This window comes from Andrena cerasifolii, chromosome 1 (genome assembly GCF_050908995.1).
Source record: "Andrena cerasifolii isolate SP2316 chromosome 1, iyAndCera1_principal, whole genome shotgun sequence".
NCBI lineage: Eukaryota > Metazoa > Arthropoda > Insecta > Hymenoptera > Andrenidae > Andrena > Andrena cerasifolii.
The window spans coordinates 673,400-689,001 of NC_135118.1; the positions used below are offsets into that span (position 1 = coordinate 673,400).

The following is a 15,602-nucleotide window of genomic DNA, read 5'->3' on the forward strand; positions in this document are numbered from 1 at the left end:
CGTGTCCTGTATGACGAAAAGGATCTACGAGAACTGTCAGAATGGCCTAATCGATGCCCTGGATGTGGTCGTACAACGCGGAATGGATGATACTGGAAAAGAGGAAAAAGCATTAGCTATAGCAAGAGGCGACGTATATCCAGAATCGAATGTACCGTTTATCCCAGTTGTCGCAGTTGGCAGCTGGATGAAAAGGTCATACCGCGGAGGACATTACAATTCTCTTAGGAGCCATCGTGGGATACCACACGAAGAAAGTGCTGTACATCAGTGTGAAGAATAAATTCAGCATGGCTTGCCAAATAGCAGCTACGAAGAAGGAAGAACCGCGCGAGCATCGTTACTTCAAGAACTGGGGTCGTAATCAGAATTCAACTGGCATGGAAAATGTCGCCATTGTCGAAGGCTTCAAATGCAGCATAGATATGCACGGCCTAGTATACTCTATATTAGTTGCCGATGGCGATAGCAGTGTGTACAAGAAGATATTGGACAATGATCCATATGAAATGTACATGGTGCGGGTACGAAAAATAGAATGCACCAATCACCTGATACGCAATTTCAGTAGAAAAATAAACGAAATCGTAGCAAAAGGCCGCAATAAAGAACTAAGAGGTGTCGTACATAATAATGCTCTTCGCCTGCGTACTGGTATAAAGAAAGCTGCAGAATACCGGTTCCAAGAAGAAATAACACTCCATCAACAAATACAAAATTGGAAGGAAGACTTGACGAATGTACCGAGTCACGTTTTCGGTGAACACAAAGTGTGTCAGAGGTTAGCATACTTCTGTAATAAATACTCTGATCCCAACAGAGTAGACGACGTTCCACAACTGAGAGAAGCTGGTATTTATCAAAGTATCGAAGCAGCAATGCAGCCATTTTTCACTAAAGCAGACAGTTTGTTGCACGGTCTAAATAACAATGCCGTTGAAAGTTTTAATAATATCATTGCTAAATTCATCGGAGGCAAAAGGATAAACTTTGGACGAGGGGACTCGTATCAGGGTAGAGGCGTTTAGCAGATTAAGTATGGCAATGAATAAAGAGCCGACAACCATAGTAAGAAAGCTGGAAGAACGGCGGAAGCGTGCAGCAGAAAAGGCAACGGAATATAAAAAAGAAGCGAAAGCATCCACCTTCCGAAATAAAAAACAATCGTGCGACCAGGATTACGGCCCCAGCGCAGAAAAGCCAGATATGGAAGAGACAGTATAGTCTTCCGAGAGTGAAAGACACGCGGCTATACTCCACGAGTGGCAAACGATGCGATACATGATCGAAATGGAAACTCGCGATCAGGCGAATAGCGAAAAGTGGATACAGGAAAAAAATATTTACTGCTACGGAAGGATACACCACGGGCAAATACTGTGAAGAGTATAATGTACCCGCAACTTCCAAATTTGTCTGCTCTCCAATACGGAAGGGAAAACGAGGCAAACGCCTTGAGACAAATGGAAGAAGAATTAGGAATCCAAATTCTACCATGTGGCCTCTTCATCGATGCCAGTGTGCCTCACTTAGGTGCAACTCCTGACCGCCTCGTGGACCATGATACCATCATCGAAGTAAAATGTCCCGAATCGGCGAAGGATTTATCGCCTGCTGAAGCAATAAAGAAACATGCTGAAATACAACGTATTTTCCGGGGTGATGGAATGAATATAAATCATCACTACTATTATCAAGTGCAAGGACAATTATTGCATATAACGAATAATAGGCAACAGGCTTTATTCTGTTTATGAACGCCGAAAGGAATGAAAGTTATAACCTTCGCATTTTTACTAGTCCAATTCAACATCCAACACAATTTTATACATAATGTTTGTTCATAACTGCTTTCTGCATAGGACGTTTAATTATATTATAATAAGTGTATAACCTTCATGATCTGTTGCAGACTTTTGCTAATTAAAAAATGTCTAAGCTAACAAATTTCATTTTCTGGGTCCTCCCCTCATCTATTTTTCCTTTCACTTATAGTTCCTTACTGCCAAAGTAGAATATTGTAACGTAAGCACATTTGAAGTAATTAAAATGTACAATGAATTTTCTACGTTTGCAGTACCAGCAGACCGTTTAAATTTTTACAAGTACAACGCAACAGCTGAAAATTTGTTCCTTATTCAGAATAGAATATATTATTACCATATAGTATTACCATTTCTGGGCAGAAAAACACTGCTGTAATACCGACCTGCCACATCGGCGAGGTCACGTGACGTGTCTACCCCGTTAAGGGGAGGTTCTGGTCTAAATGTAGATTTTTCTTTTATTTCATTTTTCGAATGTTCAACCTTTTAGGAAAACGGGTTTGAAAGGATTTGTTGAAATTCGTAAAATTCCCGAAGTTATAGGCATTTGAGTCGCGGCAAATACATGGGTCACAACCGGCTACTCGGCGCTCACGTAAAACTTTAAGGGGAGGTTCTGGTCTAAATGTCGATTTTTTTTATATCATTTTTCGAATGTTCAATCTTTTAGGAATACGGGTTTAAAAGGATTTGTTGAAATTCGTAAAATTCCCCAAGTTGTAGGCATTTGAGTCGCGGCAAATACATGGGTCACAACCGGCTACTCGGCGCTCACGTAAAACTTCAAATGCGTTTTTCTCGAAACAGTGTTCTCAAAGCGGTGGGACCTGTATCTTCAAAAGTTATTATCCGATTCGACTGAAACTTGTTTTATTTTGAAGATTATTCTTTTGGCTAGGGGGGGAACTAAAAAAATTACAAAAAGTTGAAAATTTATAATTTTTAAAGGCGTTGAAAGGACGAAAAATACAGGGAAAAGTGATTTCAAACGTGAAGTGTCGTTATTTTCTAAAAAAAAATGTAATTTTTGTAATTTTTTTTTAGTTCCCCCCTAAAAAAAAGAATAATCTTCAAAATAAAAAAGGTTTCAGTCGAATCGGATAATAACTTTTAGAGATACAGGTCCCACCGATTTGGATCAATTTTTTGACGCCTTAACTTTAACGACTCCCCAGGGCTGTTTGCACTGATTAATTATAAAACAAAAAATATATTTCTATAACATAAGACATCCTTAATACAATGCAACAAGTCCCATTAAATTATATATAGTAGTTTTCCTTTAATTAATTCCTAAATATCACCTATTTTTTGGGGCTCTAGACCAGAACCTCCCCTTAAGTGCTCTTTTCGGCCGATTTTATAGCTCGAGCCACCTCAGGCGCGTACAACATGAACCGCGCGTGACGCATTGACAAAACAAAAACGCATCGACAATAGTGCTCTTTGGGACGATGTGGAAGCCTATTGATACATGTCGCCCTAATGCGTCATGCGCGGTTCATGTGGTACGGGCTTGAGGAGCTCCGAGCATTACGGTCGTCGCGGAGGCCAAGTCGCGCGGTGGAAAAAAGAAGTCGTTGCTTCTGAAAATCGGCCGAAACGAGCAATTAATTTCCAAGCCTGATTATAGAGGATGAATATGAACACATTATACCGCTTTCTTTTTTTCCATTTCATACTCTAGTTACGGTAGTTCTACATAATTACAAAATACTTTGTTCCTGAAACGTGAGATGCCGATCGACTCTCGGTCAATAGTATGCGTAGCGTGTTCGTTTACTACTCGACTAAATTGTTTAGTCTATAAGAAATCGTGGACAACTGGATAATCGTATGGATTTGACTAATTGTAAGACATTAGGTAAACTACAGTTTAATCAACGGAAACTCGATAGTACGCAGGCAGAAATAATTTCAAGGCGTTTCAAGGTCAATGCAGGTAAGGATTAAAAAATCTCGTATAGTCATAATCAACAGAGCTACTACACGGTGGATCGTAGAAATGAATAAACCATTAAAGCTGGCGCGCAATACACACAGCAAGTTAAATGATGCTCGTTAACCCGTTACTTCTTCCCTTCTAACGATGGGCATCAATCACGGGTGAAACTCAGCGATTATTTCCTAAAAATCGCCTGAGCTCGAATAATGCGATGAATCACGAGCTTTTATTAAAACCAAGCCTGTCTACTGCTATCTTGTTTATTCGATCCTCGGTACACGTTATACAAATGAGCGATCAGGATGAGGAACGTTACACTGTAGCAAATTAATGTGATCATATCTTAAGGTTTGTTATAGGTAGGTACTCATTGCAAACGTTTATACGATTTTAGGCAGCATGAAGTTGGCAGCTTCCTCCACTCTTTGCGCTCTTTTTGCATTACTTTCCCCTGAAAGAAAAAGATTGTTCGTCTTATAATAAATGGCAAAAGAATGACCTGCCAGACGTCCATTAATGAAATAAGGGATCTTTTTTACATACCAACTGGAAGATTGTGCTGACGCTGAAGCGGACGAACCTCCGTAGCTGCCTTGGCCACCACCGCTGGTGTAACAAAAAAATCCAAAGATATTATCTCATCTACTTAGGGAGCACTGGTTCAAAATTTCTATACAATTTTTACTGCAATTGTAATGCACGGTGGTAGTTAAGAAATGCATAACATTTTCAAATCTTGCAGTACAGTTCTGAACAATATAAGAATTATAAAAAGCTTTGCAAATAATTCTTCAAAAGTACCTACACACATTATGTTATTTTACTATGTAGAAGGTATTTTCAAATATTCGTCTGCCACTCTATATGAACAAGCATACGATTTTCCTTGGAATTATATCGTTTCTTGGTAAATAACTAAATAATTTTTATTTTCTTTTGTATTTGAATAAATGTCTCTTGAAGTAATCAAGCATACAATTTCTGATACAGCAGTCTTTTAGAAGAAATTTTTTTCATCCGAACAGTACTGAGAGTGATCGCTATTATATTTTAAAATAACATTATTATTTGAAAACGGTAAGTAACGGTCGGAATGCCTGGACTGTTAAACTGTATTATACTCTACAAACTGTGCGTTAAATTATAACTTTAAAAATTTCGAATCTCATATGTAGAATTTGGGAAATTACCAGGTGTTGCAACCTCCACTGGACGGATAGGTCTGGTAGGCTGGATATCCAGCTGCAACAGGTACAACAACAATAGGTACAACACCAATCGTGCGGCTACCTATAAAAATCATTTAAGCAATACAGCTACAATCCCTGGCAATAAGTTTGGAACCAAACGCAAAAATACGAAATTAACGAGAAACACCAATATTTTTCATGTATAATATGCAACGGTATATATATGAAACACGTGGTAATGTTAAATTGGTCTATTTTAAAGTAAAAGCACCAAAAATAATTAAGAATTTTGTTTATTATATAATACAAAATATGGAAGAAACAAAATGTGTCTGGGAAATAAGTATGGAACGGACCGATGTTCTGGAAAAAAGTATGTAACATTATGAATTTGCAAAGAAATTAACAATAATTGATTTAATATTTATATTACCTAGTATTTTGCGACGTTGCCACGTGCACGTATCACAGCTTGTATATGTTTTGGCATCGATGTAATCAAGTTTTCACACTGTGATGGCAAAATTTGTTTCCATGACAGCTTAATGGCTTCCAAAAGTTCATTTTTATTTTTTGGTTTTTTGTCGCGTATAAATGGTTTCCAAAGTGCCCACAAATTTTCGATTGGACTTAAATCTGGGCTATTTGCTGGCCATTTTATATGGTTCGAAAGCCTTTTTGTTGAAGGTAGTTATGAACTATTTTGCTTCGATGACAACTTGCATTGTCATGTTGAAAATAAAAATCATCCGAATCCTTGAACCACTGATCTAAACTCGGTATTAAAAAGTGTTCTAATAGAGTTCACATTTTTATACAAAATGCATATTTGTCCAACTCCTTGAGCTGTCATACAGCTCCAGACCATATACGACTTTGGATATTTTATTTTAAAATTCAAACAATCTTCACTAAATTTTACAATTGGTGTTCTCCACACGAAGTGTCCTGCATCATCTCCTCCTCCGATGCATACACGCGATTCATCGCTGAAAACAACTTTACTCTAATCATCTGTAGTCCAATTCGCATACTTCTTACACTATTCTAAACTTTTCTTTTTGTGTTCCTTAGTGAGAAATGGCTTTGTCTTTGCTTTCCAGAAAGAATACCCCATTTTTTTTATTAATTTCGTGAGATGTGGCTCTTCTCATTTTCTTTACGATCTGTCTTAATCGTCTGTCATCTCTTCTTGAAGTTGAGCGCGGACGTCCGCCTCTTTTGCGATTCACCACACTACCCGTCTCGTTAAATTTTCCTTTTATTTTACTTACTGCACTTCGGCTACAATTCAAAATTTCAGCTCCTTTTTGCTGAGTATTACCTTCTTTCAATAATGCAATTATGCGTAACTTTAAATCGTTAGATAAATGTTTGCGTGGCGGCATGTTTTATTCATTCGACTTGTTTGTTTCCTGTCTCAAAAGAGTATTGAAAAGAGAATAATGAAATGAAAACCATGAAGTAACTAACTAATATGCATGTACAAATGTCAGAAAATACTAGGTAATATAAATCCTGAAAAAATTATTGTTAATCTCTTTGCAAATTTATATTGTTCCATACTTTTTTCCAGAACATCGGTCCGTTCCATACTTATTTCCCAGACACATTTTGTTTCTTCCATATTTTGTATTATATAATAAACAAAATTCTTAATTATTTTTTGTGCTTTTACTTTAAAATAGACCAATTTAACATTACCACGCGTTTCATATATATACCGTTGCATATTATACATAAAAAATATTGGTGTTTCTCGTTAATTTCGTATTTTTGCGTTTGGTTCCAAACTTATTGCCAGGGGTTGTACATATTCGTATTTACAAATGTTGTATATTTTCACAATAGCTTTGAAGCCATACGACGTATGTACGTTGTGCTTGATGCACGACCTTGTCGTCACTTTAACTTTGCATTGTGTCATATAAATTATATTCTTGTTAATATCATGACGTATCATCAGATACCTAACAGATAACATAATGTAAAATGTTTCTGATATTCCACTGACAGACTATCACAACTCGTCAAATACGACGATTGCTAACGAGTTTCAGGAACTGCTCATCCTACCAAAAGGATTAATTACGACTTTCATTCTTCCAGGCCAGCAATATCCGCAGGAGGGGCCTAAGGAGCTTTATACGTACCCCACTACATGTAGATATTTTATTTCTACTGGCGCTCATAAATTAGTCCCAATATACGTACATGGCAGCAAATACAGAGTGGGAAAAGGTGCATAAACCTCTGAGCTTACAATTGGCTTTAATACCCCTGGCCTGGGCCACGAAAAGTCGTAATATATAAAAAATAGAATTTTTAAAAATACAGCTAAACTGAAAAAAGGTAAAAAAAAGTTATATTCTACGTTACCTCCTCCTTTAGGATAATATCCTCCTCCACTGGGATAATAGCCTCCTCCACTAGGGTATCCACCACCAGAGTGTCCTCCACTAGGGTAATAACCCCCTCCAGTTGGGTAGCCGCCACTAGGGTATCCTCCACCTCCACATCCTCCTCCTCCGCATCCACCCTTATTTCCCCCAAATCCACCCCCACCGCCGAATCCGCCGCCGCCGCCACCTCCAAATCCAACACCGCCTCCGAATCCACCACCGCTTCCTAAACCACCGAGTCCTCCAGATTTACAGCTCAAACAAGGTGTCCTCTTATTGCGAACTTTCTTGATCTTTTCTAACTTCGACTCGGATGGCAACAGGTTTCCCGCCTCACTTTTGTCGAGCTTCAATCTCAACACTCTGGTTTCGCCGCCGTGGTCAATTCGTTCAACTACGAAACCCTCACCCTTCTCTAAATCGTCAGCGACTTCGTCCAGGTTCACAGGCACGTTGGTTTCTTCATCTTCTTCGTCGACCTCGAGAATCAGGAGCACAGTGGCCAACGGTTCTATGAAACAAAAACAATTTAAGTAAATCACTACGTACCCGCTTTACTCAGGAAACAGCGTTACGATTTAGATTTCTAACGTAGGTAGTTTGTTTTTCGCCATTATTTTTTTCACGTCTGTATCTCTATAAAACACAATTTTCTCTGAATTTCCTTCTTGATCGTATTTCACTGTCACGAATTAAAAGTTACAAAGTACGTAGTTTAGAATTAGTAGTTATGTAAGTTCTAAATGAGAAAAGTAACTTTTTTTTTATTAATGCCGTTGCAGAATAAATAATTAGCGTTTCACAGTATCTAAATAGGGTTTGCCATTTTTCTTTGTATCCATTTATGTTCACTAAGGTAAATAGAAGCTGGCGGTGGGATACCTGTCAGTTCTGGAACTTTTTTGATCACTTCGTTTTCGAACATCTCGTCCGACGTCTCACTGCTGAAATTTTTCAGTCCGTAAAGGCTTATGACGAAAACCACGTATTGGTGCTCTTCCTTTTCCGGTGGTGGAGGCGGCTTCAGTTCGGTCGATAAAGTAGTATCTGCTACATCACTTGTAACGTCCGTGGTCAATTCTAAAAACCATGTGGTAGTTGTTATTATAAGAGCATCATATAATTCATTTATCAAATAAATCCTATTAAAAGCTTACAAAAATATATTTACATAGTGTTGTACTAATTTGCTGATTTTTAGATGAAAAAGAAAACTGCCTGATCAGCAATAGATCGCAGTGATGCATATTTTAATAGTATTAAGTAACTCATTTTGGTAGATTTAAAATAGAATCAACGAAGAATCAAGAACTTTCCAACAGCATGGCCTATTTTTTTTTTATTTATACAGTGACTGAAAGAAAATTGTGAAATAGGAAAACTACGACAAAACGATCAGACTCCATTGAATCTATGTATTTATTTTCATGAAAAATATTTCCTTACTTGGAGTTGGTACTGCCGACAGGCCCGAGATAAATAAAAACAGGATCAAAGCGCTAAGGCTCCAGGATGTTCCACTCGCCATTGTGAAGTGCTTAGGAGTCTCCTATCGCACTGTGCTCCGATCCTTTCATCTCACTGTTTTTATAGTCATCGATCTTCACACACGCACGATTCTAAGATAATTACGTAACATATCGCGAGTAACGCGAACCTACTTCTCCTCTGTATTCCGTTGTTGTGTTTGTTCACTACCATTGCATTCTCGCTTTTTCGGTTTTTCCGCGGGAATTCCAGTGGCGTCCGACCATGCGCACTATAATATTATTGTACACCAGTTGACGCGGTTTATACCTACATGCATATGTTTGAAACTGTTACGATATTGAATGCAATTTGTGCATTCTATACAATTCGTAGGAAGTGCAATTATTTAGTGTTGAGTGCTGCAGTAGCTTATGTCAGTAAGAACATGTTGCAGTTAGATTGTCAATCATTAAGTCTATGTGGTTTACGTACGCGTGAACTATGTTGATAACTATGTGACCTATATTTTTTTCCGTTCATTCCGACTGATTATTGTACGTGAAATTAAAAAATTAACTATCAGTTCTTCGAACACGTAGAATAACATTTGCGTATAATAATGCGCAAAATTTGTGTCTGCATTCAGCAAACAGATTATACTTGAAAATACTAGAGAAAATATTAAAAATTAACAGATTGCTGTACAACGGAAATAAAATATTTAAAGGAAAGGGTAACAACGTGTTGTTTACATCGTTGGAAATTTATTTGTTAAATATTCTCTTCTTAATTTTTTAACTGTAAGCATATAATTTTGTGGTTCTTATGTTTTCCTCTAATTACATTGATGAATGCTGCAATCATTTTTATAAAGGGTTATTAAACAGTTGTTAGAGAGTAACCTCATACACTGATAATTGCAATCGCTACATTATTGAAATTCACAGAATGCTGTCTAAGAAAAAATATGAGATTGCAATGTATGTATGGTAGAATATATTTTGTGTGTACTTAAATACATATATAGATATACCAGATGTCCTATAACTGATATCACTAAATGTGGTAATATCGTAATTCTACACAAACAAATAAGTCACGAATATGTTATACAGAATTCCCAGAATCCAGCAGTAGGTATATCATACTATACCTGATTGCGAGTTGAAATTGTACAGCAATTAAGTATTTTCAAACGCGGCCTTGTTTTCGAGAACATTAGTGTTGCAACTGGAACCGATACCTGGTCAAATCTACATGTAGCTATTTGATGTATTTTCAGAATTAATTTTTTCAAAAATAAATTCCTCTGTGGAAGAAAGTTAGCCTACAGATTCGTGTCACGTTTGTACACGTATTCTGTTATCGCGTAATTTTTTTTTTTATTTTTTATTTGAAAACGAAGCCCTAAATGAAAGAATGCAATTCCACATTTTTTACTTCTCCCTTCATGTAGCATCAACACCTTGCCGATTGTAACAGTAGTTACGAGTTACGGAGCACCCAGTATACATACTATGTATAAACTGGCTTGTTTTCCTCAATTATTATTGGTAATTATTTCTTCCATGTAAATCTCCTTCGCATTTTGTTGTTATTCAAAGTTAAGGTGAACATTGTTACTATTTAACTCAACTACTTTTAACATTACTGTCATAATAATTACGGAAAGATTGACAATCGTGTCATTCGAGTCACTTATACTTTTATGTTCAGTACTATATTGCCTTTATTAGAAACATATTAATTGACTGAAATCGATTTTTATGTATAAAAGAATTCAATATAGGTACATATGCATATGTTTTATTTATTTCAAATTTTCAGTTTGATTTGGAATATCAGATGCAAATATGTCAGTGAGAACTGCAGAAATGATAATGGGGTGAACCGTTGTAACTGAAAGATATAAATGCTAAAATATAACTGAAACTATAGATGAACGAAAAGCTTTTAAATAATTTACCCGAATATCGTTTCTATTTTCACGATTAATTGAATTCTATAAACTTTTAAATATTCAATGAATAAACATTAATTTATGAAATACTAACTAATGTAGACATTTAATTAACTTTATTTTTATATTTCCATTATAAACAAAAAAAAACAGTATTTCTTACTTTTCCTTCGACGAATTTAATCTTAAAGGGTTTTGATTAAAGATAAAGGTATAACTTGATTATACGATATATTTAGTTATTTTATTTCTTATCCATAATACTCATCATTGAATCACTGAAGTAAATTATTTTCCAGTTGGGTAATAAGATTAAATAACGAGGTGTGGCAAAACAAAGTGATTATGTGTTTCTGCTGTTCTATTCATAAATTTGCCACGCGAACGTGGAGTCAATCGATTTATTTGATACGGCTCATAATGACCGTAATTCAATTGACAAACACTTTATTTCACGATCTTTTCTTTGAAACAAATCATTTATATAAAATACGTTCACACATTATATATTTTTTAATAATATAATTTTTTACGTGAATACGTCTTTAAAATCGGTACAGTACTGAGGTGCATGCATGATAAGTCGAGCGTTGCGAAAAGGGTGACGAAAATTGGAGATAATGTTTCGTCTTATAACTTCAAAACTAAATGCAACATCCAAAAAATAAATATAGCTTCGAGTAGACAAAGGATGTCCGCACCTGAGATTACCTTCGGACCGAGTGCGTAACCGCTGTGAGCGTAGGTGGGTACGGGGTCCTCAAAAGTACAGAATTTAAACGTTAAAAACTAGATTTACCCGGACGCGAGCGAGGAACATCGTGAAACTGACACTCCGTCTCGCTCCGTCCCTCAGATGCCTGATCTCCGTCGCGCACGCAAAGGTCGGAATATCACGCGCCCGAAAGATAGAGCGAGACGAAGCATCAACTGCATACCCCCCGCACCGCTCCCCGCCCGTGCTCAGTCACTCCGACTCGCTCTCGCCTTCGGCAAGAAAAAAACGAGAAAGGCCGTAGTTACAGTGGACGGTTTTCGCCCGAAAAATCGTTTAGTTTCTGTGTAAACAATAATATTCATCAGTCTGATCCATTTCGGCTTCGTCATTGATATCACGGGATTAAAATTAGCATTGATCTTGCATTCGCCAGAAATCTAGATGTATCTTGCATGCCAATTGCTTCATACTTTAGCTATCACAGGCCTATAATCAATAAAATTATCGGCTATACTTCCGAATGGCCCTACTGGCCGATCGACATGAGATTTGAGGGGAAGAGTGGGGAGGGTATGTGGACCCTAAATCGAAAATTTTTGCTTCGGCAATTTATTGGTTTCCGAGATATTAATAAAAAACTTTTAGTATGTCAGTTGACATATTCCGACTTAACGCATTCCACTTTTCAACTTGTTCTGGATATTAATATTGGTTGGGGCTGGATTAGCGCGGGGGGTCCGTAAATCGTGGTAGCGCACCGATGTGAGTTTAGAGATTTGAAACAGAAACTTGCGTATGCGATCCATCGTATTACACAGGGTAGATACCCTATTGAATTACTCTATTGATATTCAATATTCTAGGGGGTGGGGGGTTCTATGGGCCAAAATAAGTCGAAAATATAGAATACAATTTTTTAATATCACGCTTCGTTTTCGAGGAAATTGGCTGGGAATTTCAGCTGAACACGCATGCCTTCGGATCCAGACTAGAATGAGTATACGTTGAGCAAGGCTGAACGGGTAGGAATATTCCGATGTGGACGGGTGAAACGGTAGCCAGGGTCGCATGCTTCAACGTCAGAAAGGGTGAGCATGAACGCATATCCCTGCTGGAACAGCCAGTTAGAACCGCGCTGAATTTTGATCTGGATCTATCTGGTTCAATGCGGTACTACCTGGATTTTCAAGCAGTGATTTGTGCCAGTTCAAAAACGAATCCGGTTCAATGCGGATATCCAGATCGATGGATGAAACAGGATTTGCATGTGCGAAATTTATCAATTTCTATCAGGAATTGCCATTTGTATAAACCCGGAAGTTTCGTATCTGAAATTGCGGATCAAAAATCTTACGGATTCAATCTGGAAATGCCACGAGCTCTTTCGAGTCCGTCGCGATCCGGATTGGCAGAGCAAATAATACACGGGATGCATACCGTCAAGATTTTTACATGCATATCCGGTTTGAAACCGATAGAAAATATTTCATCGGGTTCAATCTGGAATTTACGGGAAGAAAACCGTATCAATCCGGATTTAAAATTTTTTAATGCGGTTCTAACTGGCAGCTCCAGCAGGGATGCTAGTGTGGACGTGTCATTCGTGGTGACTCGGCGCATGCGACCCGACTCGCGAATGCCGGCGAAGGTACATGGCCTGAGCCGACCGCTGTCGGTTTTCTTCCACACATCAAAGGAAGTTTGGAGTGCATTGCGTTCAGCGTGGAAGATAGAAGCAGATGTGATACTTTTCTAAAATCCTCGATGTCTCGGATTTTCATAATATTGAAATATATGGTAGTCCATATGAAATTAGGGAGGGTTAAGCCCTCATTTTTGCAGATTCGAAATTATTTAAACAATTCATATCTTCAAAGTTATCTGCTTTCGGTGATTTTTACGAAACCCGCGTATAGAAATTAATTTTAATGACCTAAATTATGAAAGATATGGATTTGCATTTTTTGTTTAATCATGAAAGTTGGATCTATGTGAATGAATTTAAACCATTGCTCATATTGTCATAAACAGTTAATCAAAAATCTAAAAATTACATTTTCAACCATATAATACAATTACCATATGATAGACTTTAAGGCTCTATTTTACTAAATAATTTGTCTTTCTTTTCTTCACTACACCCTGCATTGTTTTTAATTCATACAGCCTGACCGACTCGCTGTTGTGTTAAAAAATCACACGTGACTATTTTTAACGAATTCAGCTTGAAATGATATAAATCAATTTTTCATGAAAATTCCTTCATTATGGTCCGAATTACGTCGTTCTGGGTGTTAATTTTATCGGCGGAACATAAGGAATCAATTGACGTCGTTTTCGCAAAGATCTGATGAGAAATGCGGAACTCTTGGACATTTCTGACTTTTCAATGGTATTCCAACCGTTTCGAGTGTCGAAACCCATAAAATTCGGTGAGGCACTGTGGGGGGTTGTCCTCGCCACGAGGTACCAGGCGGCACCTCTTTGACAGGCGTCACTGAAGAATCACCCTGTATTGGTAAACAGGATCACTCGGAGGGTTGAGTTGTAAGTTTATTTAGCTAATCACACCATCTTTACGACTGCGGAGAGGACTAAGCTAAGCACAGAAATTGGCGAAGAAAGACACAATGGCACTTTCGACCCCTCCGTATGCGTCATTCGTGCGCGTTCAGCCTGCTCAGTGTATACGTATTCAAGTCTGGATCCGGCTTTAGGCGCCTGAGGGGCACGCAGATATAAGGGGAACGCGTCCAACTGTCCGTAGAACAAATTGGGGGGCAGGGTGGATCCCGGTTAGGGCTACGTGTACGCAGTTCAAAAAATTAGTTCGTAAAAAAAAATAACAATAACTTCTTATTAATATTTTGGAAACTAATAAATACCCGAAGCTGCAATTTAAGATTTATGATTCACACCCCGTCCCCACCCCTCCCCACAAACCTCGTGTCGATCGGCCACTTGGGCCATTCGGAAGTACATTCGAATTAGCCTTGAATATTAATATCAAACTTACTTCTTCAATTTCCGAGTATGTACGCCAAAGAAAATGCGGGTTGTGTCCCCGACACAACCTGCCCGATTTTTTAGGGTTTCTTCTTTATTCAAGAAAAGTAAGTATGTTCAATTAATCTTCAGAAATTAAACGATACAAGACATATAATTCAATTTCATTGAAATTATACATTTTTCGCAGATAATGATTTGACCTAAAATCGTTGTAAATTAATTACTGTATTCCTTACAATTCCATGTTTGTAGCAAAAGCCATATTGAACTGTACACAGTACCTATTAAAAACTTAAGTATATGCGCGTATGTATAATTAAGTATAAATAATGACATCTCAGATTTCTTAAAAAAAAAAGTGAAATCCAGACGTTTGTCATTTAGTATGTTGGATTTGTAAATCCAGCAGTAGACAGTGCCTCAAATTTGTTTACACGCTAGTATAAGATGATATCATTCAAGAAAATAAATGATGCTAATCGAAATGTTATGTTGTGCATGAGCAACTGTTGCATATGTTTTTATCGCTACGTAGACACTTAAGATTTTTTCTCCATCCTCTTCACGATGCACAAACAGATGTAATTAGAAATACCACGGGAACTGTTGTACGTACATACCTGTAGTCCTGTGGCGATGACTCGCTTCGTGATAATTTATGAGCGATCTTAAACAAAAGTGTGAGATCATTGGTTCGTGTGATTCATACAAATCGGGAACGGCCAAAAGCAATCCAACTAGCCGCCATAATTTGCTGTTCCTGTTGACTGTTTTAACGTAGTCTTTCGCGACCTCGGCCTATCGAAGCAAATCCAATATGCATCATTCCACGCCAACACGATCACTTTTTGCACTCGATGTCAGGGATTTTGTTCAAACTGAAATATAATGTAGCTTCTTTCAAGTAATATGTGCTGCGAGTCGTACCATCAGCTGACTGTAATAGCGGAGTGCACGCCCCCCCCCCCTCAGTTTGAACAAAATCCCTAACATCGAGTGGAAAAAGTGGTGATCGTGTTGGCGTGGAATAACCCGTCCGTCACCGAGGCGGCAACGCGCATCGCGAAGGTCCCAAGACGTCC

General features: G+C 37.8%; 1 protein-coding gene and 1 long non-coding RNA gene across 3 annotated transcripts; both read right to left on the reverse strand.

Moving 5' to 3' along the window:
- Positions 1-4,015: 4,015 nt before the first annotated feature.
- On the reverse strand, positions 4,016-8,971 carry LOC143372187 (uncharacterized). 2 transcript variants are annotated; one of them, XM_076818305.1, is made up of 6 exons: positions 8,810-8,971; positions 8,246-8,443; positions 7,341-7,874; positions 4,962-5,013; positions 4,315-4,377; positions 4,016-4,222 (listed from the first exon to the last, which is right to left on the reverse strand). In XM_076818305.1, the coding sequence occupies exons 1-6, from the start codon at positions 8,889-8,891 to the stop codon at positions 4,213-4,215; spliced, it is 939 nt and encodes a 312-aa protein (XP_076674420.1). In that variant the 5' UTR covers positions 8,892-8,971; the 3' UTR covers positions 4,016-4,212. The 2 variants fall into 2 exon arrangements, with proteins under 2 accessions (XP_076674420.1, XP_076674337.1); XM_076818222.1 differs by having other exon boundaries at positions 4,962-5,061.
- Positions 8,972-10,003: 1,032 nt separating this feature from the next.
- On the reverse strand, positions 10,004-15,443 carry LOC143374367 (uncharacterized). Its single transcript, XR_013086647.1, has 3 exons — positions 15,141-15,443; positions 14,528-14,609; positions 10,004-11,997 (listed from the first exon to the last, which is right to left on the reverse strand). It is a non-coding gene; the product is annotated as an uncharacterized LOC143374367 (long non-coding RNA).
- Between the last annotated feature and the right edge of the window lie 159 nt (positions 15,444-15,602).